The sequence below is a fragment of the Chamaea fasciata genome, unplaced genomic scaffold (assembly GCF_029207755.1).
Source record: "Chamaea fasciata isolate MVZ Bird 193981 ecotype frontalis unplaced genomic scaffold, bChaFas1.0.hap1 SCAF_16, whole genome shotgun sequence".
Classification (NCBI taxonomy): domain Eukaryota; kingdom Metazoa; phylum Chordata; class Aves; order Passeriformes; family Sylviidae; genus Chamaea; species Chamaea fasciata.
The window spans coordinates 1,332,244-1,349,948 of NW_027094101.1; the positions used below are offsets into that span (position 1 = coordinate 1,332,244).

At 42.6% G+C, this 17,705-nt stretch overlaps 1 protein-coding gene, 1 long non-coding RNA gene and 1 other non-coding gene across 7 annotated transcripts in view; 1 reads left to right on the plus strand and 2 right to left on the minus strand.

Moving 5' to 3' along the window:
• Positions 1-3,371: 3,371 nt before the first annotated feature.
• On the minus strand, positions 3,372-3,443 carry TRNAT-CGU (transfer RNA threonine (anticodon CGU)). Its single transcript has one exon. It is a non-coding gene; the product is annotated as a tRNA-Thr (tRNA).
• Positions 3,444-3,667: 224 nt separating this feature from the next.
• On the plus strand, positions 3,668-17,559 carry LOC136297882 (uncharacterized). 2 transcript variants are annotated; one of them, XR_010723239.1, is made up of 3 exons: positions 3,668-3,943; positions 6,024-6,103; positions 17,248-17,559. It is a non-coding gene; the product is annotated as an uncharacterized lncRNA (long non-coding RNA). The 2 variants fall into 2 exon arrangements; XR_010723240.1 differs by lacking the exon at positions 17,248-17,559 and adding an exon at positions 11,400-11,462.
• The window catches only part of MRTFB (myocardin related transcription factor B), a 65,590-nt gene continuing 55,578 nt past the window's right edge, over positions 7,694-17,705 (minus strand). For all 4 annotated transcript variants that reach the window (XM_066198187.1, XM_066198184.1, XM_066198185.1 and 1 more), the window contains 4 exons: positions 16,624-16,782; positions 16,199-16,336; positions 14,794-14,854; positions 7,694-13,138 (listed from right to left, as the gene is read on the minus strand). In XM_066198187.1, the coding sequence (XP_066054284.1) occupies positions 12,600-13,138; positions 14,794-14,854; positions 16,199-16,336; positions 16,624-16,782 (897 nt within the window). In that variant the 3' untranslated portion in view covers positions 7,694-12,599. The remainder of the gene's footprint in view (positions 13,139-14,793; positions 14,855-16,198; positions 16,337-16,623; positions 16,783-17,705) is intronic.

A 17,705-nucleotide genomic window follows, 5' to 3' on the forward strand; every position in this document is an offset into this window, starting at 1 on the left:
CAAATGAAGACATTTTTGTATGTTGTTAATTACATAAGGATGTCAGTGCCTTTGTGATAAGGCATTATTTATCCAGGAACAGCAAAGGTCGCTATAAAAACCACAAAGCCAGCTTTTGGGGGAAGATAATAGATTTCAATGTGTGCAACTCTTGCAGGTTAATTGGATTTCCTTAATGAAATTCCCCTCAGCCACATGAAATCCTTGGATCTGTTCTTTGAATTTCATTATGACTTGCAGAGTCTTCTCTGCCCTCAGATCACATGCAATGGAAACGCTGGAGTTGGCTTCACTTCAGCGTTTTATGAACACTCACGTGTAATCAAAACTTGGTTACAGACACCTTTTCTGTCTGCAGCTTTGAAGGGGAACTAGTAGAGCTCACCTGACACTTCTGAGTGTGCTCTGACTCCTAATAACACTGTTATTGCAGTGTTCGGTAAACAATTGCATCAAAATACAGAGCCGGGTTTCACCAACGTGCACCCACGGTGTTTCGTTAGCAATAATGCCTGGTTAGAAGTAGATTTACTCTAAGTAATCTCCCGGAATTCAAAACAGCTCTAGTTAATTGCAAAAAGGCCTTTTTAATCTGGCTGGCTTACTTATGGCACACTGCTCCACTCTGCCTGTCACTCTCATTTCCGGAGTGAAAAAGTGAATGGCAGCTTCAAGCTCAGGATCTTTTAATCATTGAAAGAAATGGATGTGCTGTCCTCTGTTGGTCACACCGGTTGTCACAAGTAAAATTAAATTAAAACGGCAGCACGAGGCTGTTACAGCCACAAAAAAAAGAAGAAAGAATATAAAACTAAATTAAAAATTCTTCACCTTCTGTATTCCCCAATAACACTGCACAGTGTAAGGCATTTCTTTTTTTAAAATTTTAATTATGCAATGCTTGTGGATCATGGAGATTACGGAGAGGACTCATTTCCCATGACTGCAGTAGGAATTGTGCCCCGGGATTCCCCGGCTGCTGGTTCACGCTCTGTGCCCGGCGCGTGGGTGCCGCGGGCAGCCGCAGGCACCCTTGGCAGCGGCGGCTGCAGCGCTGGCCGGCGTGCGGCCGGAGCGGGGCTGTGGGGTTCAATGCCACCCGCCACGGTCCGCCGTGGGGACGGGGCTCGGCGGGCGACCCGTGCGCCGCCCTGCTAGCCGGGCGGCCTCTGGGGCACGGGGGCCACGGCAGGCCGGCCTGTGCCGGCCCGTGTGGTGCGCTTTGCCACCTGGCCTCTGCCCCGTGGGCCCTGCTGTGCCGACACGCTGCTCTGAGCGTGTGCTCAGCCTCGCTGCCTGCCCTCTACGAGAGTGATATGCGGCATCTGGGGAGGATTGGGGGATTGCAGCAAGGGTCATCAGAGGGGGAGAAAACCTGGCCTGAAAGGAGAGAGTTTAAAATCTGGGCCTTGTGTTGTCTGGAAAGAAGAAAGCAGAAGGCAAATAGAGCAACGCGTTCAAAAAAGGTTCAACATCGGATAAATGAATCCATTGTGGCAGTAGGCCCGTGTGATATGTTAATTATTTCTACCTCTTAACTGCTGCTGGAGTTACTATTTCTGGGCTGCACGAGTTTCTCCTAGGCTGTGAGCGCACAGATAGTTCTCTAATTACAAAATTAATTTCAAGTAAATAACCACAAGACATGTCTTAAAATGTTACTTAGCAACACTGTTATCATGCTAATAGTTTAGCGATGTTATTCAACAAAATGCAAGTTCTGTCTTCAAACTGTGGCAGAACAGGCTCTGTGTTATCTGATTTCTGTGTCGTCTGTCACAGATTCACAGGCCTCAAAGCATCCTTAAGAGGGTGAGACACAGCCATAGCTCTTGTGCATGCCTGGCTTTGTCCTAGAAATATTTCTGAAAGACCGGCAAGAATTTGTGAAAGCTTTACTCAGCAGTGGCAAGGTGGCTCTTGTCCACTCTCCCTGAGAGCCTTATCCCCGAGGCTGTAGTGAACAGAAGACAGTATTTATCAGATATGTGTTTTCTCCTTGAGTCTGATGTTTGCATTTAGTTTTTGCACCTGTCCTATGAAAGTAGTTTCAGAGACATGGATGTACCTCACTGTCCTTTGTATCCATAAGTAAAAGTATCTACGAATGTTTACAGAACCCAGTGTAAATAGTGAAGGACATTGATTTCTGTTCATACAAGGAATGTACAGTTTATATTCCTGACAACAGTGGTGCAGAATACCAGAGGAAGATTTGTCAGGAAGAGAACAAAATGGATTGTGTGGACACAGTGGTCAGTAAAATTTCAAATGGTAAGTAAATATCAAACATGGATCAATAAAGATTCCCTTCAATTAGTAATTCTGTTCCTATTTACGCTGTTAGGATGGGTTTAAGTGCCGCCAGCCCTTAACTGTGTGTGGGTTTGGTGCCTGGTGCCGTCAGTGTCACCGACTTGGACCTCCTGGATCGGCTGTGTCCGAAGCACACAGCGGTTGTTTCACCTGGCGAGGGGAGCACTGCTCGGCTCCTGGGAGCGTCTCCTTCCTCACCATCTTCAGCATCACAGAGAGATTTTTTCTCTTAAAACACAGAAAATGTAAAGTACACGCTAATCAGATTGCAAATGATCCTTTTAAGTGGTTAGTGATAGAGATGAAGAAACCTCACGGTTTACTAATCAGAAGACGGAACCCAATTAATAAATACTTAATTCCATGGTGGCAGGTGGGGGTGAACCAGTGAAGGGGACCTGGGGGATTACAGGATGATCCTCCGAGCTGCAGCCTCTGGAAAAGGCTTTCTTCAATGAAGAGTTTGAAGGAGCTGGAGGATCTCTTCAGACAACACCCTGCAGAGGCGCCACTTGTCCCTCCCAGGAAGGATTCCACGTTAAGGGGAGCACCAGCACGTTCCTCCAGGGTGCTGTGTGGAAAAAGCGCAGCACAACTTCCGCTCGGCCTCAAAAGGCACCTTGGCCTTTCACATTTCAAACTATTGTTCGTTTCTTCAGGCTGAGCCGAGGGTCTCTTGACAACAGGATTAGGCTCCAAAAAAAAAAAACCCGAAGAGAAACGTTTGTGTTGCTGCAGATGTGAGGAGGGCGGTCGTGCAGCGGGGCAGCAGTGACCGAGGCGGAGGCGAGAGTGGCAGGACGCTCCCCAGGACCCTCTGCCGGGCCCGGGGCAGCCCCGCTAGCCAGCCCGCGGGGCGGGTACGCGCGCTGCGGGGAACGGGGCCCCGCGGCTCTGCCGGTCCCGGGCGCGCTCCGGCCGCCGGCCCCGCGGAGCCGCCACACGCTCCGGAGCCGGAGCGCGCTCCGGGGACGGCCCCGGCTGCGGCCGCCGGGCCGGGGCTCCGCCTGCCCCTAAAAAGGAGGGGGAAAGCTCCCGCCAGCGCGGCCCCGCCAAGGCACGGACGGGGTTCGAACCCGTGATCTTCGGTTTACGAGACCGACGCCTTACCACTTGGCCACCGCGCCTGCGTTAAGGGCTTCTCCTGACGCCCTTCTATCGCCGGCGCCATTCCCGCGCGCCCGCCCACGCCCCGCCCCCGCGCGCGCCCGCGCCGCCACCTGGCGGGGACGCGCGGCCCGGCGGCGCTGAGGGCGCTGAGGGCGCTGAGGGCGCTGAGGGGGCTGAGGGGGCGGGCCGGGGGAGGGACCGCCACCGCCGCCGCCGCCGCCGCCGCCGCCGCCGCCGCCGCCTCCCGGCCCCGGTCCGCCTCCCCGTTCGTGTCTCTCGCTCTGTGCCCCGCTCTTGCGGCTGCCAGGAGCCTCCCCTCTGGCTGTGGGGCGTTCCGAGGGCAGCGGCCTGTGCCCGCGCCGGCCCCGGGGCTCTGAGGGTGCCGTGCCCGGAGGTGGCACTCGAGGGGCTGCTTCACGCCGGCCAGAACGGCTTCGAGAGGAGGAAAAAAACGGGATTGAAACTTTCCTCCTCCGAGAAGAGAAGAAGGGATGCTAAACGTTGGGATAATTAAGTGGTAAATACTGAATTAGATACACTTGCTTGCCTGGTAGCTGTTCCCTCAAAAAACTCCGTGTTGTGAAACGCAGAAAAGATGCTCTCTAGATATTTTCTAGACTGGGTCGCCTAGATTTTTACAAGTGTGGCCTGAAAACAAAGCTTTCAATTTTCATTTCATGCTTGTTTTGGAGGTCTGTTTAAATTCGCCATGGAACTGTCGCTTGATATCCAAGTTTTATATTCCTTTAGGTGTGGGTTTGGTTTCCGTGTGGAAGAAGCACGTAAACGTATTAGAGAGGTACCACGGTAAAGGCTGAGCTCGGAGCTGCTGATTTGGTAGTGCTGTAACGCAGCTGCGTTAAAAGGTTTATACAGAACCAGGACAGCTTGGCTTGGAAGAGACCTTCGAAGGTCCTCTGGTTGAACCAGCCTGCAGTGAGCAGGGGAATACTGAAGTATCCTTTTGGGATGCTCTTTGAACTCTCATCATGAAAAATCATGCTTGATGTCTTGACTGTATGAAAAAGTTTTAGTTCTTTAAAAGTTATCATTTGTTAATTTGCCTGTGATAACTCTATGCCTGCCCGTGTTTAAACAAACAGATTTGAATTAGCTTGACCTGCAGTGGAAAGTGTAAAATTTAAAATACCTAACTGGAGAGCCAGCCCTTGTTAAGTTTGTTTGCTGCTACCTTGGAAAAGCTGCCCCCAAAGTGACCTGATTCTCCAGTCCCTATGGGCAGAACTGATGGCCTGGCCGATCTGAATGCTTGCTGGGATTTATCTGCTAGTCTTGTTCTGGACTGTGGAAAGCTGGGAGGTGAGAATAGCGCTGTTGTATTCCGCTTTTGTCTTGTCAGTGTAATCATCCCTGCAGCATTTCCAAGTGTGATGGTGTGTAGGAGGAAGCTGCCTCCCCCAGCTCTCACACCTGTGATGTTCATGAACGGGGTGACCTCAGAGAGCCAGTTACCCCCCCGGCTGCAGGAGTTACTCTTAGTATTACCGAGCTGGCGGCAGGACGGGGTTCAGTTTCAATCAATCACGTTTGATTGATGATTTTGATTTCTGCCCTACTTGCTTATTACAAAGTATGCTCTTTTATGTGCCGGATTTGCCAGTTCCCGTGCAGCTGACATCACATCTGTGTTGATTAACTTTTTTGGATCCTTGTGAGCTGAGAGGTAATTTTGTGGTGAGTGTGAGGGCTGTTTGAATTGTGGGCAGAACTCGTGTGTTTTATGTCTTCAAATACACTACATTTTAATAGATCTATTTGCTTGGCATCAGGAAGAGTACTTAATGGTAAATCAACTTCTATTGATCAAGTTCTTCCTTAACTGTATGGGAAGATGGAAACTTCAATTTGACTTCGTTAAGATCTTCTAACTAGATTAAGAGGGAATACTTGATTTGGTTTAACAAATCTGCGTATTCTCGGACCCTAACTTCTTTAGTGTGTCTGGAGAAACTGTTCCTGTCTGAACGAAGTGCTGTACAATGGTGAGCTGATTTATCACAACAGCTTTTATAATTAAAAAAGTTAACTGGATTTTTAAAAGTGTAATTGGCCTTTCGGTGTGTGGATAATTTTGTTTGGAAGTGTCTTAGGCTGGCCCTTACCCTTGTTTGAACTCGGTGTGAAAGCCCTTCCTCCCTGCTGAAGCCTCCTCGTGCATTAAGGGCTGTTCTCTGTTGACTCAAGCTCCTCTGGCTTTTCAAAAGGGAAGTCTTAGAGGACTCTATTGCTGAAAAGATACTCTCAGCGGTTTTGTTGGATGCAGAAATAATCACCAGTTAGGTTGTTTTTTCTTTCTTTCCTTAGCCTCACAGCACCAGATGGAGGTGTTGCTTTAGGAGAGGCTTTGGTGTCTGTTCCATGTGCAAAACCAGGCCTTTCAACACATCTCCTGACTCTTCTGAGACAAAGGGGAACAATCCTATTTCTGTAGATTTGCTGCAGCTGAGTTTTATAAAGACCTGCTATGGGATGCCGAGGAGCTGGAATGCTCCTCTGTTGCAGTTACTTGAGCTTTGACTTTGTCTTAGCTGTATGAAAGAATGTTTCTGTTCACTATTTGAACTTCTAATCCACAGCACTTGTCTTGGAGGGGTTCAAGAATGACACAGTAGATGGCCCTGAAGTCGTTTTTCGGCAGACAAGGACTCAACTTCAGGTAGTTTTTTTACACGAAGGGAAGTATTTGTCTCAGAGTTACTTGTTACATTTTTGGATAAACACTTGAAGGGAAAGAAGCCAAGCTCTGGCTGTTGTCTCTCAGAAGCTGTAACTTGTTACTTTGATTTTGCAGTAGGAATGTCTTGGTAAGGTTGCAGACTATCCCCTGGGGTGTGGGGATAGTCCCCTGTGTGACTCCTTTGCCATCAAAGAAACACCTCCTACTTGAGGCAGTACAAATACTCTAAGAAATACGTTCCCTCTAGCAGTATCTGTAAAATAAACAAGAGGCCAATAGGCAGAGCAAATGGCATTGAATATGGCACAGAGTAAAGAGAAATCTGCTGATGGTCATCTGTAGAACATGTTTGAATAAACTGAGGTTTTACTGAAAATCAGCGTTTAGCCTGTGGAAGAAGTTCACTCAGCAAAATCTCAAGTTTTACCAAGCCTTGTTTTGTGTTTACATCAAATAATAATACGAAGACAGCTTATCAGGGAAGGTTATGTGTATTCTTTGTCATTGTCAAACAACAAACCCCCCAGACTGGCAGCTGGCACCCAAACAAATGCTTTATCTCTTATACTCCAGCTGTAATTTCTGTCGTGCACAAATACGTGGTCAAAACGTGCCGCACTTGTTTTGCAATGTTTGTGTTTGGTGTGTGAGATCTGTAAGTTTGTGGCACATATAGCCTACAGACTTTTACAATGGGTAAAGTTCATAGAGAAAAGGTATTTCATGAAATTTAAAGTGATTATTAGTAATTCGTAATTTATTCCGTTTTACTCAGTTACTACTTTACAGGATTTTTAATGTTTGGCCAAGTTCTGATGGCATCAGTGCAGAACAGACTTTAAAGAGGAAAGGGTGGGTGATTAGTACAGGACTGCCTTCACACGGGGAACTGCAACACTTAATATTTAAATGAAACAGCTTCATCCTTGAAAGAAGCTGGTGCAAACAGCTCATTCTCCTGAAAAACTGCATTCAGGTGTTCTGGAAGCTGAGCAGAATGCCAATCAAAAATACAAAATCTCACAACCCAACACATCTTGAAAACCTTGGAAGAATTTGGGAAAGTTGTGTATTAAAGTGCATTACAAGAGGTTTGTATTGAGAGGACAAAGGGGAACGGATTAAAAACGAAAGACAGCAGGTTTAGTAGTACATTTTTAAATGTAAATAATACTAAATTTAATATTATTTGGGTATTAGGAGGGAGTTGTTCACTGTGAGGGTGCTGAGATACTGGAGTGAGCTGCCCCATCCCTGGCAGTGTCCAGGATGAGCTTTAAGGTCCCTTCCAATCCAGGCCATTCTAGGAGTAAATGCCTCTATGTAAAAAAAAATTGCTGAAAAAAATGGAAGTGCAAACCTAAACTCTGAGGGTTCAGGGAGTCTCTGTTCTTACAGAATTTGCCTCTGATTTTGAAGACAAACCGTAATTCTTTTGGAGTTTGTCTAAGTGCAGCTTGATTCTTACTCCTTTTTGTGGGAAAGGTACTGAGAATATAGGCCAAATGTTTCAGACTCCGAGAAAGCAGAAGGATATTTTCACTTTTAAGTAGTAACCATGGACAAATGAACAGTTTTCCTTTTTTATTTGAGACACTTAGCAAAAATGCTGAAATATCAAACATTTCCTCAGTAGCTACAATATTGCCACTATGTACAAAATATTTGATAAATGTAGTACACATATAAAAATACAGTATGCATTACATATATACAGTACAATGTGCAAAACATATGGCATTCAAACATATGGAATTGATTTCAGGGGTGCAAACAGCAAATACAAAGGCATCATGGTTTCTTCTCGAAAGGCAATACATCAACCGACGCCCTGATTGCCAGAATTTGCATTTAGTAAAGTAGTGCTTAAATGAAGAGGGCCCCAGAGACGGGTGTTTGTCTTCTTCTTTTCACCAAATGAGATGCTAAGACATAATTATGACTATGAAAATAAGAGGAGAAACACCTACCAGGGTTAGCGTTATTTCTACTGCAAGCCGTACTGTGAAGAAAATCCTACCTGGAAAAAAAGCCTGTGCTATTACTTACTACAAATTTCTCAAACAACAAAAACAAATCTGTACTGTTAAACATCAAAAACAGCTTTGAAAATATCTACATCCTTAATTTTAAAAAAGTATGGATAACACTTCTGGGGATTTAATTTCCTATGTTTTAAAATACAAAGTGCCTCCTTTGGCAATATAAATGGCAATGCTTTGGTTCCTATTTAAAATTTTATATTATTATAATTTATTTTAGGCTGTCTTTTGAATATCTGAGCTGTATATTTTTATAAAAATAGTGTGATTATATAGTTACTAACCATTCTCTGCTTTTTTTTTTTTTGAGAATTTGCTCTCATAGCTAGAATGGCTTCTTTTGGCTAGATTTCTACAAATACATTTATGCACTTTTAACTTAAAAACACCTTCTATTCAGTATTGGACACTACAGACTGACGTAGGTGTCTCTTTTTTGCACTTTTGTCCTAGCAAACTGGTATAACAGTAATATTTGAGATCATGTCACGTTTTACGGGATGCTCTTTATTGGCCATGTATATGCTGTATGTAACTCAGTTCCAGGGATGTCACATGAAAGACCTTCTGGGGCATGGTCCGGAAGTCACTGAAAGGCGACTTCACAGACCACGATACAAAGAGCTTCAACAGAACATTTACTAGAGATAAGTGGAAGATTTTTTTTTTTCCAGTTTTAATAGAGTTTGCTTTAAGTTCATAATACACTTAAGATGCCATCCAAATAAGAACTGTTTACATCAGTGAGCTTTCCTGTGTTTTGATTACATAATGCCCTTCCAGTTCAATGTATCCTGTAACTGCAGTTTCTCTGCCTTGGAAACAGTTCAGCAGCTTGTGCCTGCGTTCTGATTACAGCGCCTACGCTTTTGAGGCAGCTGAGTGTTTGAGGTTAGGTAATAGAAGAGTTTCATAGTGACACTTCTGTTTGGACCATCATCTTCTCTGAACATGACTCCTGTTGGTGAACTGAGAAATACCGGGGAAATAAGGGTCAGTGTTAAGTCGCGATTATTTCTAGAAGCTGTGGCCTCAGCTTTTTAAAGTTCTGATTCTGCAGGTCTGCAAGCCCACATGGCTGGATTACACTTTAAATTTCTGGGGATAACAACTGCCATAAATTAATTTTATTGTCAGAGAGAAGATGGCAATGGTTTTTTAACTATTTCTGATGTCAAACAAAATTTTGCTTGTAAACTTCTTCGCTGTAACTGATGCTGAATGGCACTAAAAGTGCGTAACAAATTCCATCTCTACTGAACACAGGATGTGACTCCTCTTGAGTAACACGAGCCTTGTAAAACTTGTCTGAGCTCTCTCTGTCTAGATGTTAAACAACCAACTTTTGATCTTCACACTGATTGAAAGGTATTCCTAATTACTTAGAAGGACCCACTAAAACCACATTTGATAGGATGCATTCTGTTAGTATACTGCAGCCATTAAATGGCAAATTTAGTGCCAGTGCATTCCTTTGCAACTGTTCTCTTAATGAGAAAGATTCACTTCTGTGCAGTCAAACTGCCCAGTCATGATTAAATTTCTAAGATGTATTGTATCTGTGCTACAAAAATTTTCATGTAAAACATGCACACACAAAAGTCTAAGCAAAACCTATTTCTGCCATAAACAGGCATATACAGCTATGGCAAACATATCACATTTCAGAACAAAGTCTAAAGCAAACCATTTTATATAAGGTTTAATACACAATTCTGAAACGTACAGAAAAGGAATCACACATTCCCTACACTAGAATATTTGTACTTGAGAAACTGAAATGATCCCTTAATTTTTTATTTATTTTTTTTTTTCAAATAGACGTTCAGAGCAGAAAGCTATACCGTACTGATAACAAGACATCTCAACTGGTTGGGTTTATTTCTGCACAAAGATTCCTATGGATTAATTAACATTCTACACGGCCGATAAGGGTGATTTTGTAGCAAGATGACTTTGCCAGTTTCAAGCTCTATTTACATGCATATCAAAAATGACAGTACAGTTGCTCTAGGTTAATTTGTCCTCTAAAAATTAATTTACTTGCCTCTCATTTAATCAGGAGGCAGGGTCAAAAAGGGATAACTCTTAACCACACATATACTGTATGATGTCTGGTGTATCGCACATAATAAACTGACAGTACTGCAGAACACTAAATTTCATTCAGAGTTGTTCCTATCAGACCAAGAGTCCTTGATTCTTATTCTCATAACAGCCGAGGGCACTTCGTATCTCAGAGTATTAGCTCCCAAGAGAGGATGATGAACAGGAATGCAAAACCTTGAATGTTAAGAGTTCACTGTTACTGAAAAGTCCTATACCATCAAAGCTTAAGGCAAACAGTCCACATGTAATGTTGTACTCAAGTACTGTAGGCACAGCAAGAAGGAATAAGGAATTATGTCTTTCAACTGTGTGAAGTGAAAATCTCCAAAGATTGTTGTCTTGTACTTAGTTTCATATTACAGTAATTCTTGGCCAGTAAAACCAGTGAAGGTACATAATGATTTAAAGTGCTGTGTTTGATATGATGCAAACAGATGGTATCAGTTCGAGCCCTGAATCAATGATGCAATCCATTATTTTAGCTGAAGCCAATGGAATTCTGTCGTGTCAGTAAACCAGACTGCATTATAGCTGGAGATGCAAATTTTCACCTAACTCCACAACATTTTCTGACAAAAGTATTTGGTTGATGTTAACATGATTGTGTTGTGTTTTTCTTTTTGAAAAATGTTATGAAGGTGCCTAAGTGGATAACAGCTACTTACTGTCTGCAGTATTCCTTTGATACATCTCATTAATCCAAGAAGCAGGCAAAAGCTTCAGGGCATTTTTTCATTCGGTCCTACAAAACTTTGTTTCTTGAAACTTGGTGAGGAAAGAACTATGCAATGAGATCAATTCTCAGACTAGAAAACATACAATATCTCCCTATTTCAGGAAAGAGGAAGTGTTTCCTTTTATCTTAATTTAGGCATTCCCTAACAGGAAATTCCAATTTTGTGTTTGATTATCAGCCTCCGTCATCTATGGTAACAGCTATTACCTGAGAGACAACCATAGAATGTCAAAGTTTATTAGTTCTACTTGAATTTTTTGTTTGTTCTCCTAACTGCTTTCAGAATAGACTCTGAAAACAACAACTAAGGGCTTTAAAACAAAACAAAACAAAATTCAGGTGCTGTGCTGTGAGGTAAGAGCTTAATTTTTGCTATTCTCTGTTTCAGATATGCAATATGCCTTCTTATCAACAGTACATTCTGATCCTGGTGTTTAGGATTCGCACTGAGCAGCTTCTCTGTTGGCTTCTCTGCTGTTATGTAGTGGCAGACAAAGCTGTTCAACAGACAAAGTATTCGTTAAGAAATGATGGTTGCCCTGTCAGTACTGTCCCCAGCAACTCGACCTCGTCCTACAAACATCTTTTACTGAGGGCTATTTTATTGGAACTATTCTTGCATAGATGCTTGCAGGATTGTAGTGTGCACCACTACGAATTAAACTTTTCTGCTTCCTCCAACTTTTCCTAATATGCTGAGATACTGGATTCAATGATCTACAAATATCCTCAAACACAAAGCAAAACAGGGTATTTACTTCCATCATAGTAATCTCTTGTTTGAAGACCACTGTGTTCCCCTCTGTTCACAAAAATAAGCTATATAAATTTAAAAGAGTATACAAATAACTGTCTGATATACACATTAAAACCTAGCTATCAAATCCAGAGCATTGCTATAGAAAATTCAGTGTTCTCAATATTACCTGGCGTAGCTACAGTGGATTTCTTGCAGTTACACTTAATATCCCTTTGGATGCAGTCAAATTCCTCCCTCATGATTACAGAATGGGGGAAGTGTTTTAAAATCCACAGAAGCAAAATATAAAAACAACTTGAACAAATTAAGAGACTAGATATATGAAATTTCACTGAACCAGCCAGTGCTTCTACTTGCCTTTGCCCTCACACTCAGTTCTGAACCTGGCTCAGGCTTTCCACAGGAACAATGAAGTGCAGTGATGCCTCCCCTCCCCCAGACGTTTGCTCACTGCGTCAATACCGAGAACTGACATCTCACTCTAAGTTTAGTCGTGTTGTGTTGCTCATTTAAGCATTACCAAGTCAGACATGTAACTTCTTCCTTAACTGTTTGTGAAACATTTACCTTGGGGTACTTTTAACCACGGAGTACAATCATCCTTTCTTGACTTGTGAAATACAGCTTTCAGAGGGCCCTGATCTGCATTACTGGTAGGTGCATAAAGTGATTCACTGCTGTAAACTTGAAAATCAATCAGGAATTAGCTTCAAGCATTTGTTCTTCCAAACATTACTGTCTTAATTTATGTTAACTGCAGTCAGAATGGTGTAATAATGGGCCTCTGCTGGAAAGAGACTTGCAGGTCGTGTTCTCATTGGCTATAGCTCAATCCCAGTGCAACTGTAGATCTTGTGGATCTAGAAAGTCAGTGGAAAACACGCTGGGGGCAGCAGAACTGAGAGGGGTGAGTCCAGATGAGGAGCTGGGCATTGTAATGTCCAGCCATTCCATATTGTCCAAATTTGTGTCGGGAAGGTCAAGAGACAGACAAGAATTATTAGTAGTAAACTGAGGGTCAGATGTTTCCATGGGTGAATGAGAGTGATCTAAGATGCTGGAGTGATTAAGCAGATCATTCTGGAGGTCTTCAATTAAAGAAAACGATTCTCTGTCCTCATTACTGCTTGTCAGTTGAGGAATTTCATTACCTGACGGTAAAGTTCCATCCAAGAGGGCTTCAAGTTGGTTTTCCAAACTCACGGACAGGCTGGCTGTCGGTTCTAAGGACACAGGAGGAGGGGCCATTTGGATCTGCGGAGGTGGACGGGATATCACCGTGTTCACCGGCATTGTCGTGATGTTGGCTGTCACCGGCCTCAGTTTTGATATGGGAGATGGTTCTTCTTTTATTGGAAGGGAGATCTCTGAAATAAAAATACCTCACTGTTGAATTCAAAAGGATAATGACACGATACTCTCATGGTTAGAACTTCCAGCCCTTCTTTGCCCACTTTGGGATGCATCCACAGAGAATTAAGTGCAGTAACAACCACTTTGCTGCTCCACTCATACTGGCAAGGCCTCCATGAACAACAGAGTATTTTTTAAAAAGTCACAGAGTTCTGCTTTCACTGATAGCTCAGCCACTTAACGTTAGTATTGATGAAAGAAGGAACATATTTCTAGATGTTACCTTAACCTCCTTCATGTTTATACTTCTTCTCATTAAGTGGAGTAATTACGGAACCAACACATTTCCTTGTCTGGAGAAGATTACCCAAACCAATTTTCAGTTTCATCCCTGTTTACCACTGTCCACGTTGGTTAATTAAGAGTCCACGAGATGAACTGATGTGATTAAGAAGCATTTATTCCCAATTCTAGAATCTCAAACTACACTTCTGTCAAGAAGTTCCGTGTAAGATAGTGGCAGTAACAATAAAGAGAAATAAAGCCTAAGTTCCAATTTATTCTTGGACGTTAGTGAAGCCCAAAAATCAGACAGACAAATATGCAAATAAATCCTCTAGCACAAGTGATGTTCCTCGCAGCAAAAACATACCTGACCTTTCATTTTGTGCTGGTTTTCCAAGCAAAATCCCACATCCTTCTCTCTCTCCTGAAGTACACTAGTAAACTAAACGTTTTTTTAGTGCAGACCCTACTTAGATTAAGTGCAAGAGCCCTGAATGTTTTACTTTGGTTTTTTTCATAAAGATGATCCTTAACTTAGCTTGAGTTGTCGAGTATACCAAGTTACTTTTCTCAGTCTACTCACATTTTCTGCAGGCGACCTTGCAATTTGCTTAGAAACAAATACTCTGATGTTTAGACTATGGCTAAAGTCTTCCAGGACGCCCTGCCCTGGCATTCGCTCCTGTCAAGATCCTTCTATGACAGCAGTTACCAACCATTCCATTAACTGAATCACTTGGCACCACAACATTTCCCAGTACTGTAATGGCTTCTTGGTCTACTAAGCCTAATTATGGCTGAAAGCCTCCTTCTTTATTGCTGAGCTACTCTGTTTATCACTTCAGTTATTTCAGTGCCTTTCTGATAGCTCCCTTATTGTAACTGACATAAAGTTCTTATTCATTAATGTCTCTACCTAGTTCACACACACTTTCCCAGTAAAGTATCTTGAATGTTTATAGTTGATAACACGTGGTTACATTTAATGAAATTTTACTACCAACATACTTTAACCCTTACCTTATTCTATTCTTTGTAGAATTTCAATAAACATGTTATGGACTTGCTCAACTTTTCCAATTTTGATAAAGTATGCGTGGGCTAACCTAAGGTGTTCTTTTAATCATTTGAATGCTGTAGAGATTACTGTAAAGGTCTGCATGAGCTAATCTGCAAGCACTGAAGTTCCACAGCAGGTTGACTGTATGTGTTTTGGTAAAGGTTTTCTTTAGTAAGGAACTAAGCCAACTTGCAGAAATTTAGCTTCATTCAGGCTGGATAGCTTCTAAGTCCTGTTCCTAAAAGAATTCTCATTTGACTATAGCGGCAAGTTTTTATTAGCAGGTTTTAAATCTCTGCATCACACAGCTGTCAGTGAACTTACCTCCACTCTTGATGAGAATATCAAAAAGATCATCCATCTGCTGACTGTGTGCACTGGAAATCTGTAGTGCAGGAGAACAGGGTTATTCTCTTCCATGTGGTATTTTTTCCTATGCTTATTGTTCCTAGTTTCTCTCAACAGTATGTAAGTACTCACCTATGATAAAGACTAAAATGCTTACTATGAAATTGTCTAGCTAGAAAGCAGATACTTTGGAGAGACATTTGCTGTCTCTGTGGTCGTACAAAGGAATAGGGAAGAAGCACGACAAAGACTTCATGAAGGCAACCTAGGAGAGAGCTGCAGGAAGCCAGGGATCAGGAGAGTTACTGACCCCATTTTATACCAGGATAATAGTAACTGCAGCACTCTGGGGTTCCAAATCCTGCTCTGCTGCCTCGCAGAGATAGCTTGGGTCTTTTCCCCAATTTGTAGATATATGTTCTGTTATTGTTTAAATAGGAACTGCTTACCTCTGTTTTAAACAGCCTAAATAACTGAACCTTAAGCAAAAGGCAACAACCCCCCCCACAAACCCACTCATTCAAAAAAACAAGTCTAGAAAAAGTGGAGACTTTGGTGAAGGTCTGAAGAAGTGTTTTAAACCATTGCTAATACTTCAGGGGTGGGAATCTGTCATCAGGAGATCAGGTGGGGAGCCCCTGGCTGACTGCAGTGACAGAGCGACCTAAGGCAACCTGTGTGCCCTCACTGTGGCATGTCCTGCACATGCCAAGGGCACAGGAAAGGGCATTAGACACCCACAGCTGTGCCTGAGATCTGCCCCCACAAAAACCCAACCAGCACTAGGGGCCACAAGGGTCTCTCTTTTGGGATGGTTCTGAAACACACAAAATTAGGGATGCTCATTTGTTTTGTTTACAAATCTCCTCCAATACAAAGGAGCTTTTACCCTTATCAAGGTGAACTGGCAAAGCACTACACAGGATTATTCACCAAGATCACTCAATACAGACTCTTTTCAAGCAAGCACCTACGCTCATGTTTGCCTGTGTGTATAGACACATTCATACACATTCTCCTCAAGTTTACTCACTTTGGAAAATACAAACATATTTCCTCTCTTAAGTGTGAGGTTTGGGTATCACTCGTTCTCAAAACAAATCATCTGAAGGGAGTTACTGTTAGCAGCAATAGCAGCATTATCCCAATGAGATGTATCACCAACTGGGAACAATACGAGTTATTTATATATATGCCGCTTTAATAAAAGAATAAAGAAACAGGAATCCTGCAGTTGAACGCAGTTATGAAACTAGTAACGGGATGCGTTAGAAAACCTTGACACCAAAAAAACCCAAACCCAAAAATCCCCCAAACCAAGCGATGGTTTTGGTAATTGCAGAGGAAAGCTCTGTGTTAACAGACGAGAGGACACAAGTACCTCACGGGGTGCTGGCTGAATACTGCGCGTCTGTTTGATGGCCTCTTCGTAACGAGGAGGATCTTTACTCTTGGACACCGCGCTGTTGAAGAGGGGCTGCTGAACAATGTAAGGCTGGGCCTGAGATGGAGAGCCGGGCTGCATGAAAGAACAAAATAATGACTAAACAATGTGATTTCGTGAATTCAGGATGCATCAAGCTCTACAGATTATTCTGTCTTGTCACCTCAATCTATGTATTAGCATAAGCAGAGGGGTAAAATTAAGTTTCTTTCTCCCTTTCTCCCACGTATGCACATATAACCATAATTAATATCTACAAAACATTCTTCTTTGAGTGAACTGCCATATGTAAATAGTCACATGTTATGTAAGAATAGTAATATAAACCTGAACTTTATGGAAGATTGTTGGGATATCCTTACCTTGTTGGGAGCAGCGGGTCCATTCTGCACAGACACAACCTGATTACCACCAGGGTGAATGTTAGAGTTTGATGTTTTATTAATAAAAGATTGTGAAGGTGTTGAGACTGGTGCAGTCTGATAGGAGAATACTGCATTTGATGTGGCAGGTGGAAAAACCTGAAAAGGATTAACGATCAGTCTTAGATTGTGGGGTTTTTATTTTTAAGAAAAGGTAACATTGGATAAATTACATTAATTAAATATAAGACCTTTTTTTTCTAAAATACTTGCTTGTTTAAATTCCCTGTTAAGTGAATGTTATTTATACTGATTTTTCCTTTCACTGGAATAATTCCTAAATTCTAAAGAGTTAGTCTCTGAAAAAAGCTTTGTGCTCTGACATACTTTCATTCACCACTTACTACTAAAACCATTTTCCTGCAATTTTTCAGGAAGCATGAGGAAAGTGAACTGTTCAATGGCATATCCATCATTTCCCCACCTAGTGGACAGTCAATAACATGAGCTCACTTCTGACCTGATACTAACTGTACCTGTATCCACACCTGCCCTCTCCTGCTGCTTTTAAGACAGAATGGTTTGTCTGTGCCATATAATTCTCTTTTTTTTTTTTTTTGAAAGTAACTACAGGTATCTATGAGGACTGAGGGAGAGGCAAAGGATAAAACCGATGAACACAGGTATCAACTGTAAGTTTGGTTACTGGTATATTAAACTTTTGATTCCTTCAACTGCTAGTCCACATACTCCTTGCAGATGACTCCCAGCAGTATCCCGCTTCTCATACTTTTGAGTTAAAGGGAGATGAAGAGAAGCTATGAATGCATCAGCACATTCAGGATCACTCCCAAATACCTTTACAACAAAGGTGACAGGTCATGGAGAGAGGTAGCTCTAATGCTGAATGCATGAGGGGTGTCCTGATGTGTTGTATCACAGCAATGTTTTCATTTTGATGTAAAAAGCAGTGCGATAGCAGGCTGCAAACTCTGCTGGGAAATGTGGATTTCAGGACAACCAATGCGAATAGCAGGGAGGACCCGAGGGTACACATCTTGGTTATGTCCTGCAGACATTTC